This window comes from Pogona vitticeps, chromosome 1 (assembly GCF_051106095.1).
Source record: "Pogona vitticeps strain Pit_001003342236 chromosome 1, PviZW2.1, whole genome shotgun sequence".
NCBI classification, from domain to species: Eukaryota; Metazoa; Chordata; class Lepidosauria; order Squamata; family Agamidae; genus Pogona; species Pogona vitticeps.
The window spans coordinates 145,628,991-145,642,764 of record NC_135783.1 but is presented as its reverse complement, the minus strand read 5'-3'; the positions used below and the strand labels follow the sequence as shown (position 1 = coordinate 145,642,764).

The following is a 13,774-nucleotide window of genomic DNA, read 5'->3' as shown; positions in this document are numbered from 1 at the left end:
AATGGGAGGGACCTTACAGAAGCAGAAGACATCAAGAAGAGGTGGCAAGAATACACAGAGGAATTATACCAGAAAGATCTGAATGTCCCGGACAACCCAGATAGTGTGGTTGCGGATCTTGAGCCAGACATCCTGGAGAGCGAAGTCAAGTGGACCTTAGAAAGCCTGGCTAACAACAAGGCCAGTGGAGGTGATGGCATTCCAGTTGAACTATTTAAAATCTTAAAAGATGATGCTGTTAAGGTGCTACATTCAATATGCCATCAAGTTTGGAAAACTCAGCAGTGGCCAGAGGATTGGAAAAGATCAGTCTACATCCCAATCCCAAAGAAGGGCAGTGCCAAAGAATGCTCCAACTACCGTACCAGTGCACTCATTTCACACGCTAGCAAGGTTATGCTCAAAATCCTCCAAGGTAGGCTTCAGCAGTATGTGGACCGAGAACCTGGTTAGAACAATCCTGTGACTCAGACTCTGAGCGCTCCTCTACATCTGAGGTTTCAGATAAACTATTTTCTCAAAACTAACAGAAGCATCTAAACCCCTGGACCAGGTGTACCTATGTCTATTTTAGTGTCTGTGAAAGACACACCTTTTTTCACAGACACTAAAATAGACATAGGAACTCCTGACCTGCCAACATCCCTGATAGGTTGCTTTGTTTTTTATTGATCTGCTAGAGTTAAACCGGGGGGGGGGGGTTGGTTGGTTGGTTGGTTGGTTGTTTTTTTGGTAGTTTTTGTGTTTGTTTTTGCAAGTCCAGTTTCTCAGATATGAAGTTCTGTGAAAATTTTGCATGAATCCAATGTTCTTGGTAGTGTGTACCTTTGTTTTTGCAGTCTTCTATTTTGTTACGTTATATATTGCTGCGTCCACCCTTCTCCTCCAAGTGTTGAGCAGTTCCAGAGGTGTAGTGCCAAGTTTGCTTCCTTTCTTTCAGACGTTGATGTTTCTGGAGATTTTAACCTCAGAGTAAATATTATACATATACAGTGGTGCCTCACTAGACGATGATAATCCATTCCACTGAAATCGCTGTTTAGCAAAATCATTGTCTAGCGAAAAGCATTTCTCCATTGGAATGCATAGAAACCTTTTTAATGCATTCCAATGGGGAAGAATCGTCGTTGTCTAGCGAAGATCGGCCATAGGAAAGCCGCTTTGCGAACCGCCTATCAGTTGTTTAAATTGCTGTCTTGCGAAGCTTAGGTCCCGAAAACACCTGTTTTGCGAGCATGGAGGAAGCTGTCAAAATCGTCGTCTAGTGAAAATTGGTTTGCGAAGCAGGGACCAAACATTGTCCAGCGAAATTCCCCATAGGAATCACTGTTTTGCGAATCACTATAGCGATCGCAAAAAGTCAATGTCTAGCGAAAAAACTGTCATGCGGGGTAACTGTCTAGCGAGGCACCACTGTATCAACGGAGCATAGGAGAAGGCATACCCCTTGCGTTTAGAACATCTGCCCACTGTTCCCTATTACTTTTGGTTCCTTAAGATTGTCTTCTGTGGCACATGGAGGCACAGAGGCTATGATGGCCCTCTTATAATGTTTTGTCTTTGGACAAAGAAATGCTCAGCAGAGCTCAGATCAAAAATATTCTCCAGGAAAACTCCTTGATGCCCTGTAAGTCTAAACCAACAGACCAAGTACACAATAGCAAGAGAACCTTTGCTACAAGTTCTGAAGAAGGCTCATAAGAAGGGGCCCTTCCATAGATTTCCACCCTTTTTCTGCAGTAGGGGTAAAAGCAGCTAGCAGAAGGCCCTGTTGCGCCTATAGCAAAAGGGTTAAAAAGATTATCCTCTTCATGCTGCAGCTTCCCTGGATGCATTTTTCTAATATACCTATAAGTGGAATCACAGAATGACACAATGTATGTCATTCTAGCGGAAAGCATTTTTGAGGAAACTACATATAAGGATCTTGAATAAAATAAAGCCTCTATACAAATGGCAAAAAACCACCCTTCTTTATTTACAGTTCTAAGCTTCCCACCAATTCCTCTTAATATTCACGCAACTGAAAAGGCACTGTTTAAATCAAGCACAATATGAGGAACTGAAAAAGCAGAGTGATAGAAGCCTGTATTTTACATGTTTACTCTGAAGGATTTGTAAGTCTTCCAATGAAGAGAACTGAACCTGGAAAGAATGAAAACAAACATATAATTTGTAAACTGAGCGTCCTTTTAGGAATATACTCCATCTTGTGTAAGCACTTAAATTTATTGATTGATTTATGCATCAGAATAAGCAAATTTAAGAGACTGGGGAGTCAAACGTACTGCACAGCTACACTTAGAAATGAGTCATGTTTGGAACTGGAAATAAAGATGCCCATATTCTAGCTTCTAGAATATATTATAAGTAGGCTACAATATTGATTTTCTCAGTTTAACGATTAGAGTATTAGTAAATAATTTATAGTGTTTATCCAATATAGCTAATGATGAAAAGGTGTTCCTAAAGAAGCGAACAAGCAGTATTTAACAGGACATTTAAAAAAGGAAACAGAGATAACCCCAAGTCAGTTGCCTCCTCTTTAACCTAGTTCTGGATGGGCAAAAGGAGAGGAATCCTTTGCACAGAGAGCCAGGGGCCATGGTACAAGTCTTTCATAGGCCCGAGATTGCATCTGGTGGCACTTTTTTGTACAAGCATCCCTCTTGGGTTTGGAAATTTTATGTGCAAAGCGTAACACATGGTCTTTGGCTGAGTGATGTTTCCCAGTATGCATTCCCATTCATGGGATAAAGACCAGTTCCAATGAGAGGACTGTCACAGTCACCATTCTGAATCTTTGAAATTGTTTTGCAGGTTTTACTTGAGCTTAAAGTAGTGCTCTTGAGAACACATGGAATAGAAAAGATGTCTACATTAGTATAATGTTTTCTGTATTTTTCATTTTCACTGCATTGTATCAATGTCAGTGGAAGGCCTGTATTCAGCAAATGTGAAATGTTGCATGGCTAGCAATGGTACGTAAATAATGGCAAAGGCCAGTAACTGAATCCTAATGGGTTAAAGTTAGAAAACAATAATGAAAATATATGCATAATTTTAGATGTGATCATTTTAGCTGAATGAACTGAATCCTGCTAAGTAAGATAGGAGCAAACTCACCCATATCTTGACCTGTTCAAAAGGTTTGATGATCTATATGCTAATTTCTTAAATTACATAATTTACTTTCAAGCTAAGCAACAGGGAAGTTGATTGCATTTTGCAACCGCAACAATGGTGTATCAAAAGGTACATTTTAGCTCTTCCTTACCTGTTCTGGCTTGCCATAGGAGGAAATTGAAAGGCCTATCAGCTTTGAAGACAGGAGACCGCGATCTTTTCAGCAGCACCATAGCTATGGTATAAAGCAATTAGTGAATAGGTGGCTTTATTATTTCCTTATGCTTATTTGCAGAAGGTTCACAAAAAGCCAAAAACTAACCCCACTTTCCCTTTAGAAAATGTCTCTGTTCTAATGTCAATAAGTACAGACAGGAGCATGGGCAATACTGTGTAGGTGCTTCTGTTTAAGATTCTGTCAGCCTCGGTGGCAGTGGAGGCTGATGGTGACTCCAATTTCATGAGGATTGTGAATACTGTACACTCTGCGTTTTACAGACTTCACAGGAGCTATCCAAGGTGTTGAGTTCTAGCCCCCAATATTAGCACCATGGCTAGCTCCTTCCATGGTTGGATTAAAGCCCAGATCAGATTCACCACGCCAATGAAATCAGTCACCAGCTTCCACTGCTTGGTGAGCCCTGTTATGTACGTGCTGTCCTAGGGGCTGATGCCAGCCTTGTTTCACCTCACTGCTTCCATCTCATGCTGCTCTTTATAGGACTCCCTTGGCTACAGAGCCTAGAAACTTCAATCCAAGGTCCAGCTATCATTGTTCCACTGAGTCGCTCCCTACATGGCTTGGGAGTCTGGAGCACATGACATCCAACTAGAATATCCCCGTAGCAAACTGCCTCCCAGAAGAGTCAAGAATGTGGGATTAAGGAATAAGTATTTATAAACTAAACACAATGTGCCTAATAAGCAGTTGCTGTTGTCCAGGTTAATACATTTGTAATCTCTTGTCTAGTTTACCTGTAGTGCCTGAGGCCCTTGTGCCATCTTCTGCCACTTCAATCTTTGCTTTGTGGATGGCTTCTGAGATGTAGAGACTTCCCTCATCTAGCAAAATCACAACAGAACAAGACAAATAATAATGATCACATTTATCTATGTAAATTCCCAACAACTTTACTTATTAAAGAAGAAACTGCCCTAGAGGGCCTGAGGATATGACATAGACAGTCAGAACCGATAGACAAATAAAGTTTTTTAAAAAGCTGAGTGTCACCTTAAACACCAGCCTATAAAGACTCATCTAACACAACTATCCCTTTGAAAACTGGAAGGTGAAACTGCTCACACCCTCCCACACTTCTTCCATGGATTATAGTGGATAGGGTAGCTGGAAGCTGGAGGTCCAGATATTTGGAGAAGTAAAGTTCCCCATCTTAAGTCAGAAGATGTGTTGTGCTGAATAGTTGACACAAAAGGCAATCCAGTCCATTGATTGAACACACATTAGACAAGTAGCGGATTTACCTGAAATGTCTTTGAAATTAGCCTCTGTCGGATCAAACATGTCAGTAATTCCTAATGCAGGCAAAACTGCCTTTAGGTCAATGTGGTTTTGAATTCTGAATCTGAAAAGAAGGCAGGCAGATGTTTTTGGATATACCACTCAAACATTGTCATTTTGTGGTTTGGTTTTGTTCTGTTCTATTTTTTGTGCTTGGTTCGCAAATGCCCAGGGCAGCAGGTTAAGAACACATGCTAAACTTTACTAGCTGAAATCCTTTTGCATAGCTTAGTAAGTCACAGATAGAGGGGGCCTATTGAATCAGTGGGTATTTGGTGAACTGACTCTTCTGTAAGTTTCGTTGATTCAATGCATCTACTCTAGCTCTGACTTTCCATACTAAGCATCAGGATTTCAGCCATGTCCAGATGTTGATATCACATCTCTTCTCACAGAAGCATTTACCGATGTTCTGAATAGGTGTGCGAGGAGTCATGGCTCCGTGCATCCCCAAGTTAGCTAGAACTAGGGTTCCAGCTACGTATCTTCCCCATTTCCATGTATAAGAAACTCAAGCTTTCTTATTTTCCTAGGCTAAGCTGTGTGTATGTGGTTTCTTTGCAGAGGAGACAGTGTGCTCTGCTAACCACTCTGATTCTCAGAGGCTGAATCCACAAGTTAAATTAGCTGTTGCTGTCTGCTCTGCTAACATCTGCAGTCCTCCCTGTATCATTACATGTGAATCATGTAGACAAGGAGTGGGCAACCTGTGTCTCTCCAGATGTTGTTAAACAGGAACTCTTATACAGTCAGCATAGCCAAAGGGGAAAGGATGACAGGAGTGTCAATGGCAAAATCTGGAGGTCCTGAAGTTGTCCATGCATAATTTAGACTATGGGTTGATTTCTTTATTTTCACATGCTTTATGCCTACTACCATAGGCATATGGTAGTGAAATATCATATGTGACTTTTAGACTGGGCAGTGGATTGCTCTCTTTTGGCTCACCAATTTGAATCTGAATGTGAAAGGAGCTTATATTTCATTTTTCAATACCTGCTCCTAACCTAAAATTACATTTTTGGAAGTTTGCTGAGCTGCTTTATTTATTTATTTATTTATTTATTTATTTATTTATTTATTTATTTATTTATTTATTTATTTATTTATTTATTTATTTATTGGACTTATATACCACCCCATAGCGCTACAAGCACTCTCCAGGCGGTTTACAATTTTAATTATACAGGCTACACATTGCTCCCCCCAGCAAGCTGGGTACTCATTTTACCGACCTCGGAAGGATGGAAGGCTGAGTCAACCTTGAGCCGGCTACCTGGGATTTGAACCCCAGGTCGTGAGCACAGTTTTAGCTGCAGTACAGCGTTTTAACCACTGCGCCACGAGGCTCTTAAAACCCACCAAGACCAGTCTCAGAGCTCTGGGAAATCCTGTCAACCTGACAAGCTCTGAAACCAGTCAGAGGATGCTGTAGCCTATATGTATCACACTCCTACCTCTCTCTTCTCATTGCAATGTCATTGTCTACCATTCCCACCATACTCATAATTTTTACATGTACTCTCCACATACTTGCACAACAAAACAAGTACTGTAATCAAAAAGACCATGCAACTTCATAAAAGTTTATATTTTACCTGGGGAGAAAGATATCCATCTTTGTTCTTCTCAAGCTGTTGGACCACAATAGGAAGGTTCTTGATGAAAGGTGCACCTCAACTTTACCTAGTGGGGTTCTTCTGTCAGATGGGAGCACGACAAACATGCTAACGGTCTCACCCAAATACAACAGTTCAACTACACTGATCCGTTCCAGAGAGTCCAGTAAAAATTCTCCTGCAAATTGGAACAAAAAGATGGTGCTTAGTGTTCTCCAAGAAAAGCAGTTGCCATGGGCAAGTTTGGGTTCCCAACCTTGGGTTCCCAAGTGTTCTTGGATTAAAACCTCCCAGAAGCCTTCAACACTAACTGTGCTGGCCAGGATTTCTGGGAGTTGTAGGCCAAGAACATCTGGTAGGACCCAAGGTTGGGAACCACTGACCTTTAGGATATCATTAGCACAACATTAGAAGAGGGGATCCCTGCAATGGTAAACTACATCTATTTGCTCTGGCATGTGCTTGCCCCCCCTCTGCAAGTTAGCATGCTCTTGTTTTGTGATTGGTCAATTGGAAAGTAAACATGGGCTTCATTTGCAGGTTTGATTGCCCAGCGACAGAGTTCTGAATGAACTCCATACCTTAAAAGGAACATGTTGACATACATACATCCAGTTTAGATATGTTATAGACAGATAGTTAGGCTAAGTGTTATAAACCATTTCTTATAAGCTTGATTATATGACATTTTCTGCCAAAATAACACTGAAGGTAAAATTCCTTTTTGAAAGTTTTTTTTTATTTAAGCAGTGTTACAAAACTTATAAAAATATCTATAAAACCTACAAGTCACAAGAAGTTGCTTATAGGCATCATGCTGAGTCATATGCATTGTCTTCAGTAGGCTAGAATATGAAATACTACTGCTTTTTCTATATCCAGTAAAAGGAGATCATGAAGCAAACAATGTACTGCTCGTGACTACTTAAATTCCATAGCATATATATATCTGTCAGATTCCCACGGTGATGCTATTGTGGTTGTAATCATAATCTTCAGTACATTGCTCACCCACCCCCCACTGTAAGGTGCACCACTATTATCCCTCCACTCCTCATATTGCAAAGTGGGGAACTGAAGTGGAGAGAAAGTAGTTCACCTAAAAGGATGCTAGTAAGTCTGGAGAGAAGGTTTGATTCAAGAGAGCCTCTGCTTCACATGGAGCGTTGCAGTCTGTTAACCACTCTGGCTCCAGGATGTGAAGGATACAAAACTGTCTCTAAATCATGGATTTTCACTTCTATCTGTCTGTCTACATCTTTGGATTCCAATGAATTGAGTTCACTGACAGGAGAAGGGTCAAAAGTGGAATGTGAGCTGAGGGTGACTTAAGATCCCTCCTTCCCTCTCAGGAGTGAACCAGGTGGTTCAATGAAAAATTTAGCGCGCAACAGCCTTTCACTTGCAACTCTTGACTTCAGTCTGTGCTTCCACAGAATGATTTTAATCATGGGGACGTCTTGCAGGAAAATGTTTGGCATCAGAGTAGGTTGATGATGATGATGATGATGATGATGATGATGATGATGATGATGATGATGATGATGATTGCTGCTTGCAATTCCCATGCTTTCTTCTGAGGAGCAATTTTTCACATAGATGCACTAACATGCATGTTCTCTGAGGCAAACAATATGAGAACTGAGGTGAAAGAGTCTCCACATAGGAACTGCACAAGCCTCAGAGCCTGTACACTAAAATGAGTCCCTGGCTTTTTACTTTTAAGGTGCTTGTTTTCTATCTCCTTTGGTAATTCATACAAGATGAAAAACTTAAGGAGCTTGTACTTTCTAGTACAATCTGCCTCCAAAAATTGGAGAAATGGAGATCCTAGCTGGTGTTTGTTCTTGGAGAAGCTAACATGTCAAACCAGCATCCCTGGAGTGCTTTGAGGTAAGTATTCTTGGCACCAAACAAGCGAGTTGGGGGCAGGGGCTACAAAATGTTTCCTCAAGACCTACTTTTTCCCCAAAAAGCTTAGCTGAGATGTCATTTCAGGCAATCAGGAATCGTGCGGCCGATGAAATGTTGTCATATCCCCGTTATCTCTTTAAGTCAAGTCATAATGAATACAACACTCTCGTGATATAAATGGGCAACAGGTATAGCAAGGTCAAGGCTTTTGGGAAAACAGATAACTTGTATACATGCTGCAAATGACTGGTCTTGCCTCCAATTTATAAGTGGTTGCTTATGCCTATATAGCTGCCGCTCTCTAGAACATTGAGATCCCTCCTTTGCCACCACTCCTGCCAGCAGACCATTGCCTGAGCCAGTTGCTTCTGTGAGCTGAATGGCAGGGCTGGCCTGCGTAGCTTGGAGCAGTAGCTATTATTGGGCATAGAGCATGTCTCCTTTTCAGCTTGCTCCTGCAGTCTGGACACAAAGCTTTTTGAGGGTTTTTGTTTTGTTTTGTTTTTGCAGAGAAAACCTTGTATACAGTATTTTACAGCGTGGGTGGCTGTGGCAAACCAGATATAATTACCATAATTGACTTCTGCGCTGAGATACATAGTAGGCACCTTTAAGACAATTCCATTTGTCGTGGTGAAGGACAAGGTCTGCGTATCGGTGAAGGTGAATTTCCTTTGCCAAGTGCTTTTGAAGTACATGGTGCTCACCACAGCTAGCTGGTTAAGTGGGGAACCAATGGTTTCCAAGGGCAGGCAATTAGTACCACCATCTACAATGGAAAGAAAGCAAAATAATGGTTGCTGAAACAAATCTGAATTTAATGTATCATCTTTCTGTAAATTCTTAGACTTGGTTATGTTTCCATGTTTGTTTTTAATTCTAAAGTTTAAAATCTTACATAAACCCTTTTAAAATGTTATTCTCTGTTGAATTTTGTTAGTTTCAGTGACAGATTAGTGTTAAAATTGAAATCTTCCAACGGGAGCATCTCACAGAGGACATTCCCCACAAATCCACTTACTTTCTCTTTGAAAACATTATCTTTTTGAGAATAACTCTTTCAAAAATCTTGAAGAAAACATTTGAAAATGACATTTTCTTCTGGATTTTGTTGTTGTTGATGTGCTCGTTCAGTGGTGGTTTCATGCAAAAACTATCCTCTACCATTTGGCTTTAGGTCACTTCTCATTCCAATAACCGTTCAGGTAACTATATCTTGTTTCAGAGTGAGTGGGTCTGACTACAGTCTCAAAATACCTGGCACTGAACTAGTATCTTTCAAAACCATATAGTGGACAGCTGAATATCACTTTACCTCCAGTATTCATGGCAATCCATTCATTGATCTGTGCTGCAGTTCTTCTGGGCTCACTGAAGTTAGTTTCCTGCACTGTGTTGTTTGCCCAGAATGCAACATGTTGAACAAAGTGGGGGGAAAGATGGATTCCAGCTTGAACGAAAATGGCACACGCCAACTGTGCTATGGGCCCTTGACTTGAGTTGGTCCCTTCCTTGTATATAGTTTCCAAGAAGTCCTGCACATCTTGATCTATGAACAAACCAGGTCCTTGGTTTACCAGACAAGATAACACAATATGATAATAAATAAGGCTCCCCAACAATGTTGACTGCAAAGCCTATGATCTTTAGAACGATTTTTCAGAAAATGAATAATTGTTATGGCTAGTGTGATCAGATTTGCTCTCCTCCTCATCTCCTTCTAGCTCTCTGTGCTACCTCAAGACCTGATCTGTTGCTTTGGATCTGGATGTGCCCCAGCCATCTAGAAAAGGTTTTCAGGACACATTATGTACTCTGGGTGGGGTGTGGATTCATCCCTTCTCAGTTCCACTGACACAAGCAGTTGTGTTAGGGTACAACTGGGCTGAATCCTGTCCTAAATGTCTCCACTTCTCTTTCAACTCAGCTATTTACTACTGTTTTCTGACCCATGTCAGTTTCCCTACAAACTGTTTTTAGAAGAACAAAGAGCACCTACTAAAATTGTGTACCAATCACACAAAACTACTAGTAAAGGAGTTGGCAGCTTAAGCGACATCACACAGAGCCTAGCTGTTCAATTAAATCAAGGAACACTTACACCCCTGGTTCCTACATATTGCATTTTTAATCATTGGCACAGGAACTCTTATGTAGTAAAAGAGAATATACCTTTTCAGCATTCCACCATAAGCATTATCTTTTCATGGACAGGTGGGATATAAATGTAATAAATAGATAAAATAAAGAAATTAATTGTAGCCAACATTGAAAAATACTTTCAATGAGGTGCTTTTGAACCCTAAACTAGAAATGGGCAAGAATTGCCATTCCACATTTTGGTGTACTTAGGCAGTTCAGCCACACAGCTTCTCCTATGGGCGCCCCAGCTTCCCAGCCCTGCCTCCACCAGTAGATGCCCACCGACAGGCAGCAGCATGGTATGGCTTCCCAGCCCTCTTTCCTCCAGTAGGGGCCCACTCAAAGGTGGCAGCATGATGAGACTTCCTAGCCCTGCCTCCTCCAGTGGGCGCCCACTCACCGGCAGCAGAGTGGTGTGGCTTCCCATCCCCACCTTCTCTGGGAGGACTTCTGGCACTGATTTTGAAAAGAGGACAGGATGCTGAGCAAGCAGCAAAAGTGGCAGTGAAACAGACATTGCTCTCAATTATTCAGACAGCTTTTGAACCCAGTGCAGAAAGCGAAGACTACAATAGGCTACAGCTGTCAAGCCATTGAGATGGTTTAAAAGGCTGCACAGCAGTATGGAAAAAGGGGCAGTTTTCCAAAGTTCTCCATAAAAAAGCCCACATGCCATGGAAATATTGCACATTATATGATATATGGAGTTTGTCATGGTTGTTACAATTTTTATTCCCTCCCTCCCCCCCCCCGGGTCTGTGCAGAGGTGATCTAGTGCTAAACGAAAGTAACAATACAGTTGGGGGGGAAAACACCACTAACAATTGTATGAGGGGGCATTGCTGCTGTTCCCAGCAGCACAGGAGAAAAAAATCCAGATGAGAAGAGGGGAAAGACGGGCTGATTCTCATTGAGCGTCATGTCATATGACAATTGAACAATACTTCAAATTCACTCATGCCAATTCTGGAACAAATTGGGAATTATTTTCCAGTGTAATTGGAAAGGACTGAAAACATATTGTTAAGAAAGAGAAAGGTACTCTGTATGGCTTGTCAAAGAGAGAGAAACCCTCTAAAGCTGGAATTTCAATTTTATGGTCTCTGATTCCTGGTGAGAATCAGCTTCTCAGATGGTCCCTTACCATGAACGGTGTATCCAAGAGCACGTTTCAGTTGTACAAAAGTGTTTCCTTGTGCTCCAAATTGCAGAAGTCCCAAAGACAGAGAAACACTTGCTGGGGAAACGATGAGGTTAGTTTGGTTCTCAAGTTCTGCCAAGCGTTGGTAAAGGGTAAAGGCAAACTCAGCATTTAGGTTCTTTGGGTCATTATAGTGATCACAGCCTCCCAAGTTCAAGGAACAAAGTGACAGAAGGAGGATCCTGATGGAAAGGGACAGCATGAAGACAGAGGGCTTCCAGAGATGGTCTGGAAGAGATGGTCAAACCTGCAACCGTCAACAAAAGGGAAACTTAATTCTTGGTGCAAATGAAAACTGAGCCACGTTCTCATTTGACATTATTACTGTCAAAACATTCTCCATCCCCTGCTATGCAAGTCCACAACTACAGGCAGGATACACAGGTCAAAGTTATATTTGACATTGTATTTAAAACAAAAGATGGGAGAAGACATTAAAATAAAACAATAAGATTCACAGCCACAAAAAACAAGCAAGGAGAACCAGGAATAAAGATCAGTCAGCCATGGGAACCCCAAGAGAACAAAATGATCTTCACTTGCTGCTTAAGGAGGCAACGAACATGTATCGCTGGAGGGAATATTCCGCAACTAGGGAGCCACCACTTAAAAGACCCCCTCTGGTAACTCTGCCTCACCTCTGTGGCTGATAGCAGAGGTGGTGGCTACTTTTAAAAAAATACTATATATTTATATCTATATCTATAGCTACAGCTACAGCTACATCTGTTTGCCCAGAATGCAACATGTTGAACGAAGTGGGGGGGGAACAACCAAGGACCACATGGCACCTTAAAGATAAACTAGTTTTATTCAGCAAGAGTTTTAAGGGACTGATTAAAGAATCAGATGCAAATCTACAAATGCAGGTGGGCTATCACTTCTGTCCAAACAGCCTAATACCAGCCAAAACTTGTAAGTCTTTAAGGTGTCAAAATTCTCTCTCTCTCTCTCTCTCTCTCTCTCTCTCTCTCTCTCTCTCTCTCTCTCTCTCTCTCTCACTATATAAGAGATTCACATGGCTACCCCCACAAATCTGTGATTTGTCCTTTGGCTTGTACATGATAGAAATACACAAGTACTGAATATATCAGCAAAGCTTCAGAAAACAATGGTAATTCTCTCTCAGGTCTATAGGCTAGGCACCTTAACCTCTGGTAAGGAGCAAAGCATACTCACCAACACTCTTAAAAATCCCCTTAGTGGTTCACTTTGAACAATTTAAAGTTACACATGCAGAAATGCATCTGAGTTTTCTTTCAGGATTTAAGGAAAGTATCTGCTTTTCCCTATAGGGCAAAATAGGCTCCTCAGGTTTACTCACTGGGTAAGCCGTGTGTGCTTCTGTTGCGGTGTCTTGCTGCTGTGCTCCCTTTAGACCTGCATCTGTTTTAGGTCTACCCCCTTCTGTAATATATAATGAACTGGGGTCTTAGTCATAAGACCCCAGTGAAAGGGATCGCCCGTGATTGTGGTCTTTGCCGGCGATGTCTGTACCATTCGGTCCAAGAGCCTGTAGGCTCTATAGGGAGCCAGGCAAAGCGGCATGCTGCGACCAAGCAAATCCCAGGCAGGGAACAAAAAAGGGACTAGTGGTGAAAGAGCCAGCAAGTACAGTTCGAGCTTTGGCAGGCAGGTGACCTGCTTCTCCTCAGAAAAGTGTCACCCACTGGCATCACTTCCCTCCCTCGCTCCCTCCCTCCCTTTGCCTCTTTTGCTCTTTGAGAACATTCCGTAGATTTCTTATGGGTGGGTTGGGTGGAAGGAAGGAAGGAAGGAATTGTACCTGACGTGAGGTGTGCCAGGCACAAAACTGATCCGAAAGGGAAAGATGAGGAGAGTGGAAAAGGCACAGCAGATCTCAGTTTAGCCATTTCCATGACTCCTAATCCCTGTTTCAATTTTGCTACAGTAGTCTTGATTCACCTAAATACTGATCCTCCTTTCTGTTGTTCGCCTCAGGGATGGTATTGTTTCCTTTTTCTTTACTTCTTTATCCTTTCCCTTTTTTTGAGGGGAGGTTAAAAGGAATTCATAGGGATTAACATTAGACCGGGACTAGGCATTGTAAAACATGGACACTGCAAATAGTTAAGGCATCTGCCCCCTTCTTGCATGCAGACCACTGACATTTCCAGTTGTGTTCATTCTGCCACTAATGCCTAGAAAGAACTGAAAGAGTATCAGATCTGCATTCTGCTAGGCAAGCTGCATTCACTCATCCCGTCTTTGGGCTCTTTCAGATTTATGGTT

At 41.7% G+C, this 13,774-nt stretch overlaps 1 protein-coding gene across 1 annotated transcript; it reads right to left on the bottom strand.

The window, feature by feature from the left end:
• Positions 1–1,954: 1,954 nt before the first annotated feature.
• Positions 1,955–12,414, bottom strand: SERPINE3 (serpin family E member 3). The gene is made up of 8 exons (XM_020788052.3): positions 11,465–12,414; positions 9,494–9,727; positions 8,750–8,947; positions 6,244–6,442; positions 4,609–4,709; positions 4,102–4,188; positions 3,278–3,361; positions 1,955–2,145 (listed from the first exon to the last, which is right to left on the bottom strand). The coding sequence occupies exons 1-8, from the start codon at positions 11,721–11,723 to the stop codon at positions 2,102–2,104; spliced, it is 1,206 nt and encodes a 401-aa protein (XP_020643711.3). The 5' UTR covers positions 11,724–12,414; the 3' UTR covers positions 1,955–2,101.
• Positions 12,415–13,774: the final 1,360 nt, after the last annotated feature.

Excerpts from the sequence above, each read along its gene's own strand:
- SERPINE3 (XM_020788052.3), bottom strand. The coding sequence starts at position 11,723 with ATGCTGTCCCTTTCCATCAGGATCCTCCTTCTGTCACTTTGTTCCTTG. Across the intron at positions 4,710-6,243 it reads ATGGATATCTTTCTCCCCAG|ATTCAGAATTCAAAACCACA; the intron begins GTAAAATATAAA and ends CCTTCTTTTCAG. Across the intron at positions 3,362-4,101 it reads AAGGGCCTCAGGCACTACAG|CTATGGTGCTGCTGAAAAGA; the intron begins GTAAACTAGACA and ends TTTATACCATAG.